The 10,856-nt window shown below is 36.3% G+C and overlaps 1 protein-coding gene across 1 annotated transcript; it reads left to right on the top strand.

Moving 5' to 3' along the window:
* The first annotated feature begins 2,302 nt into the window (after positions 1 to 2,302).
* Positions 2,303 to 5,774, top strand: LOC124382130 (A-agglutinin anchorage subunit-like). Its single transcript, XM_046844253.1, has 5 exons — positions 2,303 to 2,587; positions 3,253 to 3,398; positions 4,041 to 4,114; positions 4,244 to 4,398; positions 4,488 to 5,774. Exons 1-5 carry the CDS (start codon positions 2,533 to 2,535, stop codon positions 4,925 to 4,927), a joined length of 870 nt encoding a protein of 289 aa, XP_046700209.1. The 5' UTR covers positions 2,303 to 2,532; the 3' UTR covers positions 4,928 to 5,774.
* The last annotated feature ends 5,082 nt before the right edge of the window (positions 5,775 to 10,856 follow it).

The following is a 10,856-nucleotide window of genomic DNA, read 5'->3' as shown; positions in this document are numbered from 1 at the left end:
TCCAATATCTAATCTCACAACTCATCCAATATCTAATCTCACAACTCATCCAATATCTAATCTCACATCTAATCTCACAACTCATCCAATATCTAATCTCACAACTCATCCAATATCTAATCTCACAACTCATCCAATATCTAATCTCACATCTAATCTCACAACTCATCCAATATCTAATCTCACAACTCATCCAATATCTAATCTCATCTAAACTCACAACTCGTCCAAAATCTGATCTCACAACTCATCTAACCTCTAAACTCACAACTCGTCCAAAATCTGATCTCACAACTCATCTAACCTCTAAACTCACAACTCATCCAATATCTAATCTCACATCTAATCTCACAACTCATCCAATATCTAATCTCACAATTTATCCAATATCTAATCTCACAACTCATCCAATATCTAATCTCACAACTCATCTAACCTCTAAACTCACAACTCATCCAATATCTAATCTCACAACTCATCCAACCTCAGATGAACCCAACGCCGCCTCATCCTTTAATCAAAATCCCTTCACCCTCACTTCATTTCTCCGCTACAGTGTTTCATTCTGCCTGCTTTTCCTCATCAGCTCCTTTTTTTAATCGGGTAATAAATATGTTTCGCCACTAGGGGCGCCACAACATATACAAACAAAACTATATATATTCATTTATATTATATACAAACAAATCTGAATTATAATGACGCTCTTCCTGTGTGGGTTCAGAACATGATTCTAAATAATTAATTGAAAATTGTATATTTTTTAGTATTAGCATTATGCTACAGTGGTATAACTGATACAAAGTTAATTATTTCAATTCTTTTGTGGTGTGTTTTGCTTTTTTAATTAAATCCATTCACATGTATTCTGTTCTAACATCATGTCAAAAGCAGCAAGCTCACGATGGAGCGTATATTATCCAGTAAAATGTATTACAACGTTCACGGTCACATAACATAGCAACAACATTATGATATGACAGAGTTTTGTGTTTTTATTGTTTTTTTTTATAGTTATATGTAATAGTTTTTCATGTTTTAATGATTGTAATATGGTATGTGCCACAGCACTGTTTATATCTAGATTTTGTTTACTCAGAAGTTTAGAGATTAGATTTCCAAAAAATATAGAGATAAAGTAGTTCCTGGATGTGGAAGATCTTCCTGTAACATGGACGGATGAATGAATGATCCTTTTTGGATTTCTGTTACATTAGTAGTCAATATACATCATTTTGCTCTATTGTTCAAGCATTGTGTCTAAAAACCCCACATGCATGTCCTGGCTTTCTTCTCTCCCCCTGGAACCACCTCGCACTTTCTCAACCTGAGGTCATTAAACTTTACAACATACTAATAAACCTGTATCTTTATTCTATTCTTCAGCGCTTTATTTTTTCTCAAAATGGGGTCCATGAAGCTTCGGTGTTGGATTGTGTATTTTGTTTTGGTATCAGATATCGTGACTGTAACATGTAAACTTGACATTATTTGAGCAAATCCAAAATGAAGCAGAAAATGACAGACAACAATGATCCAAAAATAGGTCAAACCAGAAAACCACACACACACACACACACACACACACACACACACACACACACACACACACACACACACACAAGAACAAGAACTAGAAAACATGGTTTCAACTTAACGATAAAAGTGCATGATTAGATTTTACAGAAAACAAAGGATAGAAAATAAAGAGTGAACACAGTACAGGTGAACACAGTAGATCAGCAAACAGTGATCGTTTAGGCAAGGAAACAAACATATAGTGATTTGTCAAACCAGTGCTGGTCATAATGTCAAATTACACCAAATATTGGGGAAGTGGAGCTCAGTGGTTAAGAGATTATTCTTACAATGACCAACTTCCTCCCACCAATTTGTGGTAAAAGAAGTGGGACATCTGACTTTTCCAGCCATATGTGGTTCTTCCTCAAATTGCTAGCACTAAGTTAAAGTCACACAATTGTATCAGACGTCTTTGGATGCTGTAGCATGAAATTATATATATTAGAAACCCAAACATGACAATGCTGGGTGCACAAAGCCAACTCCATGAAGATCTGCTTTACAAGGGTTGGAAGTGTGTGGAAGATCTTCTGCTGTAAAGCTCCAAACCTAATAAACACCTCTGGGATGAATTTGTGCCTCCTCACCTCAACTCCATCAGTCCCTGACTTTACTTACACACATCCTTGTGGCTAAATAAAATCTCACACAAATCTCCACAAAATCCAGAGGAACATCTTTCCAGAAGACTGGAGTTCATTATTACAGCAAATTGCAAATATGGAATGGGACTTTCCCAACCATATGCTTATATGTCCACAAACTTTTGTTGCTACAGTGTAATATTAACTACCCCTGGCTCTAATTTGGAGCTTATCAGCTGCGCTCTTGATAAAAACAGGACTCAGGTGAAAAATCGCTTCAGTTTCTTCAAATCAGCCTGCAAAAAAATACACTCTCCACTTTGCACACCTCGACTTCAGGAACAATTTATTTGCATAATTTTTCCAGATGGACATGTCCATGAGAAGATACACATGGCTGGCATTCTGCTTAGTGATGTCAGGTAAGAAAATGCGTTACGGTTAAATCATTTGCAATTTTTCTTTCTTTTTTAATTTAATTTTATTTAGTTTTTAGCTACAAAATGCAGGTCAACTTTATATAAAGATTTGAACTCAAATTAAGAAACGAAGCTGAAATGATCTCATTATGTAACACTTTAAACAATAATGTCCCAAATTAGTTTTACAGAAATAAATTTATTACTAATATCATTTTTAACTGCATATGTTAGTCCCTATTACTCTCAAACCTCCCTGTGATGGTCTGAGGAAGAAACCTTAAGAGGAACTTTGAAGACTCTAAAGGGAAAATGTTCCATCATGGTTGAGACGCACATCTCACGCATGGCTACTGCAGTTCTAAATATTATAATGGTATAAAATACTTTATGATCAAATTGATCAGAATGGGAATACTTTATTGATCCCAGAGGGGAATTGTTGAATAATAATAAATGTTTTATTAATAATATATGTTTAAATATAAAATATATACATTTATGCAGATATTTAATATTGATATACTCAATTATATAATAGTAAAGGACATCAATACAGGTTTCATTAAGTATATTGAAAATGTATTATACATTGTGATGCAACAATAGTAATTATTACATAGTGTTTGTTAAAGGTCATTATTTTAACACTGTGGATTCTCTTACAGGAGTGAGTTTGGGGAAATCTGAGGAAAATAAGAAGACAATGAAGTACGAGTTCATTATTGACATCATCAGCGTGACCTACAACGATTCCCTCAGCAACTCTAAATCTGCCGATTATGAAATATTGGTATCACAAGTAAATGGCGCTGTGAGTAAAATCTGAGCACAAAGTTGTTATGGACTATAAAGTTACAACATTTTAGAAAGCCAAAAGCCAAAAACACACAGTCTTGGTTTGCATCGTGTTTCTATAATCCAATAATGAACACATTGGCTCAGTAAAAAGGAGTGTTTAATGTTAATTAAAAACTTGGACATCATTATCCAGAAGAAATTTAAGATCGGGGAGCTTGGTGCGGCGCTAATCCATCTTTTGTGTTGTAGGCGAGCATTGGGGTGGTGTAGGGAGGTTGGAAGGTTCAAAATAAGTTGCGTGAATGTTTTTAGCAGATTGGATGAAGTTCAGCACAGTAGTAAGCTGATATTAAACACTATATTAGCTAGCTACATGCATGCTTCACATACAGCTGAATTTTAAGACTTTATTTTGCAACAATGAACGTTTTATTGCATATATTACATTTTTTAAGTACAATGTCTGGGGAGCAAATAAAACATTTTAATAGTGAAATTTCTCCTATTTGCTGCATCTTCTATGAAACATGGTCACAATGAGCTCTAACAGGCATCAGATCCCTTTTTTGAAATCTCTATCTTATTTATTTTTTCATACAAACACAATAACATATTATTAAAGCTAATTCCGTTGAGTCTGTTCTTCTTTCTTCAGCTCTACTCTATTTACGGCTGTAGCACGTGTCAGACGCACAAGATTTATCAAGGAGTATCAGCGATGACCTTCAGGTATCACTCCATTTCCCCGTGCTGTGATAATATTTATTTAAATAAATATTTATATTAAAAGGACACAGGACTTTGTATGCATGCGTAAACCCCCAAGCGCTTGTTATTTTTCTCTTTCCATTTCCTCAGTGATCAAGCCGGAAGCGTGCTGGTAAAAGGTGCACTCGTGTTCCAGTCGAACCAACACCAACTCAACGCTAGTGCGATCAGAGAGATGTTCCTGAACGCGATCGCTGGCACTAACAAAATAAACAATCTTAAATTCAACCCTAAATTCGCACAAGGTAAGCAGACGTGATTTGTCTTCGAGTTATTTGGACAGATTGATTACTAGTAAGATTTGAAACCCGCTGATGATTGTGCCTCCATCCAGTTATATCCGGATCTACTCCTTCCACTTCAACCAGCACTACAGCTACCACTCGTCCTACCATCACAACTAATCATCCTTCCAGTATGACCGCCACCAATCCAGTCACTCGTTCCACCACTCTTTCAACCATTCATCCCACCAGTAAAAACACCGCTCATCCCAACAGTACAAACACCGTTCGTCCTACCAGTACAAACACCGTTCATCTCACCAGTACAAACACCATTCGTCCTACCAGTGCAAACACCGTTCGTCCTACCAGTGCAAACACCGTTCGTCCTACCACTACTACATCCACCACTCATCCCTCCACTCATCCAACCGCACATCCCACTATTATAATCACCACTCACAATGCTGCCTCTTCTATAACCCTGAATTCATTTCTCTTTTATACTGTTTCTTTTACTGTCTTCTTCCTTACCAGCTATTCTTTTTAATCCTCCAAACTTACTGCATCATAATAATTAGTTATATTTTGTCCCATTGTTGAAATATTATTACACCCACCCAGTCCCAGCACTCCAACCGCACTCCAACCACCACTCATCCTCCAAATCACCCCACCATTCCAACCACCACCCGTCTCTTAAATCACCCCAACACTCCAACCACCATTCGTCCTCCAAAACACCCCACCACCCCAACCACCACTCGTCCCCCAAATCACCCCACCATTCCAACCACCACTCGTCCCCAAAATGACCCCATCTCTACAACCACCACTTGTCCCCAAAAGACCCCACCACTCTAACCACCACTTGTACCCTAAATCACCCCACCAAACAAACAACCCCAAATAGTCCTATAGCTTCAGTCACAGATTGTTCTACCAGTGAACCACCACTATTACCCTTCACAATCACAACTTGGCCTACTACCACTATGACCACAGCTACAACATCACTCTACAACAATGACACCATTCTTCCCCAACAACCAGAATTCATCCCACCACTATGTGATCCCACTGAGAACCAGCTCTGATTCTTATTCCTTAATCCTGAGGACACACCAATGACATCTCTTTATCCTTTCATTAATATTGTATCACTTTCTTATATCTGGTATAGTGTTTCATTCTGACTCATTAGCTCTTCTTGGGTAAAACGGCTTGACCATGTACCATTACAACCAGCTACAGTGTGTGACTGTAATAATAATAATAATAATAATAATAATAATAATAATAATACAGTGTATGGTTCATAAAAAGAAAAGGAAAATCATCGTATTGCAAGCTGATGTGAGAAAATGGAATAAAAGTTGTTACAGCTGTTGCTGAAAAACGTGTGTTTGACTTGGATCTTTTTTTTGTATCTTTCGTCATAATCTAATAAAATCTGTTATGTTAAACTAGTCTGGTCTTCCCTTTATTGCTACCATGGGTTTAAACACATGACCATCATGATAAAGTGGAAATCCACCTTTTAAAGTGAAATTAGGCCGGTCCTAGTAAACACTGAATTTCAGGTAGCTCTGTATCTCATCTAAAATCTCAAAGAACTTCCAACCTGAAAGTCCATCACACAAGGAATTTATTAAACACAATTATGCATATTAATTTATTATTGAACAAAAGAAAAGAAAGTTGATTGGGTAAACAAATGAACTAATCACCATATACCATCTCACTTTCCTCAACCATGTTCAACCTTTTCCTCTCCATCTTCATCCATCTCAATCTTCCTCACACAGTTATAAATGTCTACCATCTGTATTCTATCTTCTGCTGTTTACAGGTCAGAAGGTTACAGGAGAAGATATCACAAAAATGACAACCAAACTGATCTTTAATGGCTATATAATGTTAAACACTGGTCAAGGAAGATGATCTCCTGGCTTTACTATCACATCTTTAGCAAAAGATCTATTTTAAACAAACTTAACAAGAATAATACAATATTCCCAACTTTTTAAAAAGTTTTTACACACCATTTTTCAGAAACTAGAGAGCCAACAGTCTGGTAAACATCTACAGCAGTCACTCCAATAGCCCACAAGTGATCCAGTCTTGGTTGATCTGTGGACTTTCACCTGCACTGGTCCACATATGCTTAGATGGTTCTTTGGAGAAACATGTGGAGAATAATAAAATATAATGAATTCATCAGCATAGGTTGTGAACATAAGGATAAATCATGACCATAGATAAGGTCTGTTTGTGGCCTATTCAATTTTTAATCCAATTCAAGTTTATTTCTTTAGCGCTTTTAACAACGTGGCTTTACAGAATGTAAGAATGATACAAAGTTGAGTTGTAACTATGTAATAACTATGTAATAGTAACTATGTAACTATGTGGAAATTTGAAAACTATGAACAACTGTCAATTCAACAGTCTTCCCCCATGAGTGTGGACCCTGAACCAGACTGAGACACCATTTAAAAGCTCAGATAACCTGAGCAGGTGTTTGGAATAAATTAGAGTGAGACAGCACGAGTCTATAATATTCAAATTTTTGAGATAATGAATATTGAGTTTTCATTAGCGGTAAGCCAAAATCATCAAAATTGAAAGAAATAAACACTTGAAATATATCAGTGTGTGTGTGTGATGAATCTATATAATATACCACTTTCACTTTTTGTATTGAATCACTAAAATAAATCAACTTTTTGATGTTTTAATTTTTTGAGATGCACCTGTATATATTTAAATACATTATATATATATATTAATATCCTTAAATCTTCCAGCAAACTTAAAAACTTTCCTATACACTCCTAATTGACAGGAATGTTATTCAAATATTACACATTATTTGCTATAGAAAAAAGAAGGCGCAATAAATTATTGACATAAGCTGATGTAGATAAAACTTTACATCATTAACAAACTTTCCATAAGCCCTCGTTAATGAATCAGTTACAGTAAACACATTTATTTAAAAGAATGTATAAGCTCCACCTCTTTCCGTATCATGGCCTCTTCATAAGGGCTATGAGCTGCTCCATGTTCAGATCCTGTTGATTTTACTGAGCTGCAGTCGCACTCTAGCGTTTTTTCAGCTCGATATATCCAACTTTGCGTAACGTCCAGATGGAGGTGTCAGTGATGCGGTACGCTTATGCGTGTCTCTGCATCACCCTGATAGCTGTGTCAGGTACGAGGTCCCGGTCATAATTCCATGTTGTTCTGCATGGAATTAGAGCTAATGTTAAAATCTCTATTATAACAATCATCTGTAGAGTCTCAAATAATAGAAAATTCATTATGTATTCATGAATTAATTTAAATATTTGAATTCATAAAAAAGAATATATGATATGTTATATTTTTGTTATATCAATTATATTTTTTTGAATGTTTATTGTTTTATTGTAGAATATCTTTGATTAATTATTTCTTTAAAGGCATTTTTTAATTTATATTATATTCATATATTTTATAATATTATCTATTTTATTTTATAACTATATACTGCTATAGATTTGTTTCTAAGCTCAAATGTATTAAATTAAAAACTGAAAAAAATCTGAAAAAATTTCTATATTTTTTATCATATGTTTTTATGAATTTTTCAATATTTCATTTAATGCTGTTCATTCAGTTATTTCTTGTTTATTAATGCTGAAATAATGTAGGCTGTGCTGAAGGTGCAAATTTGCTGAAGTTGAAATCAGTGAACATGGACCGGTCCGTCACCTATGACCTCACCCTGGACATCACCAACCGCATCTACACGCCTTCTCTCCTCAACCCTGAATCTCCAGACTATAATGTGATGTATGAGGAAGTCAGCAGTGCGGTGAGACACTGACCTTTTTAACGTCTTACAGGAAAAATACATCACTTTCTTCTAAAGTTTGTCTGAAAGTCAAACACCAGAGTGAATTTTACAGAATATTTACATTAAACTTTCATCACATGTTTTTCGGTCAGTTTTGTCGTTCTAGAAAGTGAAATTGATGACTTGAGGTCAGAACCCAATTCCAGATATGAACTTTTAACAGAGAGAAACGTGAGCAGGTCACTGAGATGCTGCATGTCTGAAATCTCTCAATCTGATCTTTCTCTTTCTCTTTCTCCTCTCAGCTCTACTCGGTGTACGGCTGCTCCACCTGCGACACACACACATTTTATCAAGGTGTAACAGAAATGACCTTCAGGTAGGACCTTCACTAATAGCAACTTCCTTATTTAAGAACATTTACAATATTTCTCTTATATTCAGGCACAGTGTCAGTACTCACACACACTCTTACACAGACTCATTCATTTATACACACACACACACACACACACACACACACACACATTGGCATGCATATCTTCAGATTAGAACTTCAGGAGAATGATTATCTCTCTGGCTTCATATCTAGTGACAAGGATGGATCTGTGTTTGTTCAGGCCGCCATCATGTTCCCCTCAAGCCAAACCAATTCAGTGTTGATTAAATACATCTTCCTGGACGCCATCAGCGGCAGAAATGAGATAAATGGGCTGAAAATCAATCCTGAATTCACGCAGGGTGAGATAAAGATCCTGATTCGTCTAAACTGAACAAATACTGAAATAAATGAGTGTGATGAGAAATAATAACACTGGTCTCTTCTTACAGTCATACTGGGATCAGCTCCTGTGCCGATGAGCACTCCTCCTCCATACACAACTTCGATAACAACTCCAACCACAACTCCAACAACAACTCCAATCACAACTTCAACCACAACTCCAATCACAACTTCAACCACAACTCCAACCACAACTCCAACAACTCCAACCACAACTTCAACCACAACTCCAACAACAACTCCAACCAACTTTCAAACTTATAGTTGTGACCCATTTATTTCAGACGTTAATCCTTTTCTGTACACACTTATGTCATGTTTTCCCACCACTCCTACCACCACCCCAACCACCACTCCTACCACCACCCCAACCTCCACTCCTACCACCACCCCAACCACTACAACCACCACCCCAACCACCACTCCTACCACTACAATCACCACTCCTATCGACACTACAACCACCACTCCCACCACCATTCTTACAACCAGAATCAAAATAGAGCAAACGATGAACGTCACATTTTGGTGAGGGAAAAACAAAACCTTGACAATAATAAACACAAAACTGGAAGCAGAAATCAAGGTGTAGATTTAGTGCTAGAAATGAATATTTAGACTTCACAATAAAATAAAGAAAACAGCAGGAGTCACACTGACGATCCCTAATCATATCATGGAGTAAACACTGAACAGGTGCACACAGCAGGGTAGCAGGACAATAGCAGGACATGAGTGGACACTGGATTTACATCTGAAACATATGGGACTTGATTTAAACCTGAGAAGCTCAAGAGTGAAAATCAGCTTCACTGTTAACATCCGTATAACATCAACCATTGCTCTGATATCAACTTTCCCCCTTTTACATAATTCTTCCTCTACTCATGGTCTGTCTTGTTTCTTCATCTGTCTTGATATTTACATTAAAGGAAAATGGATGCAAATTAGTCTCAGTGTCTGGTGTGAACAGAATAAAATGAACCAAATGGAATTAAGTTCTTCTTCTAAGTAAGCTTGAGAAAGTTCTTTTCTCTGTGTGTTAGTAACTGTATCTATAATATTCAATCTCAGTGCAAAACCCATGGAAACCTGTTTGGAGATTTTTTTATCGAGCTTCTCTGCCATAAAACCCATATTGGTGAAGGGCTAAAGTAAAGTTTGTCCTTCTGGAACTTTGTTCAGAATGACCATCATGTTCTTGGCCACTTAATTTCTTTCTAAAGTCCCCTGATTGCTCAGTTTGACTGGAAGAACAGCTCTGGAAGAGTCCTGGTTGTGCCACAGTTCTTCCAATTGAGAATTATGGAGGTCACTGTGCTCTTGAGAATTTTTGGAAGCCTTCTCCAGATGTGTGCCTTAAAACAGTCCCATTGAATGGCTTTGTTTTTTTTTTTTACATGCACTGTGATGCTTTTAATAGAGAGGTGTGTGCATTTCCAAATCATGTCCAATCAATTTAATTTTCTGAGGTGGACTTCAGTCAAGTTGTAGAAACATCTCAGTGATGATTAAGAGAACTGGGAGGCACCTGAGATCATTATCAAGTGTTGTTTAAAAGGGGCTGAATTCTTTTATGTGCATTTTATTTGCCAGGTAAAAAGAAAAGTACAAATATTTCTGAATTCAGTTTTCACTTTGTAATTATGGGGACTGACTGTAGATTATTGTGAAAAGAAATTGCATTTTTATTAATTTTATTAATGCATGATGAGAACGCAGCAGAAATCTTTGTTTGACCATTTTTCTTACAAATATATAATAAATATAAAAAAGGCAAAATTTAAATCTTCAATGCAACACACGTATTTTCTCATCCTTTCTTTTTCCTTTTTTTATCTTTACAGATCT

Source organism: Silurus meridionalis, chromosome 29, assembly GCF_014805685.1.
Source record: "Silurus meridionalis isolate SWU-2019-XX chromosome 29, ASM1480568v1, whole genome shotgun sequence".
Lineage (NCBI taxonomy): Eukaryota > Metazoa > Chordata > Actinopteri > Siluriformes > Siluridae > Silurus > Silurus meridionalis.
Note: the sequence above shows the minus strand (reverse complement) of the source record. Positions and strands in the feature narration are given on the sequence as shown.

What these genes read in the sequence shown, in the direction of transcription:
- LOC124382130 (XM_046844253.1), top strand. Translation starts at nt 2,533, where the DNA reads ATGGACATGTCCATGAGAAGATACACATGGCTGGCATTCTGCTTAGTG. An exon ending in GTATCAGCGATGACCTTCAG is followed by an intron (nt 4,115 to 4,243) that starts GTATCACTCCAT and finishes CCATTTCCTCAG; the next exon opens with TGATCAAGCCGGAAGCGTGC. An exon ending in CAACCCTAAATTCGCACAAG is followed by an intron (nt 4,399 to 4,487) that starts GTAAGCAGACGT and finishes GCCTCCATCCAG; the next exon opens with TTATATCCGGATCTACTCCT.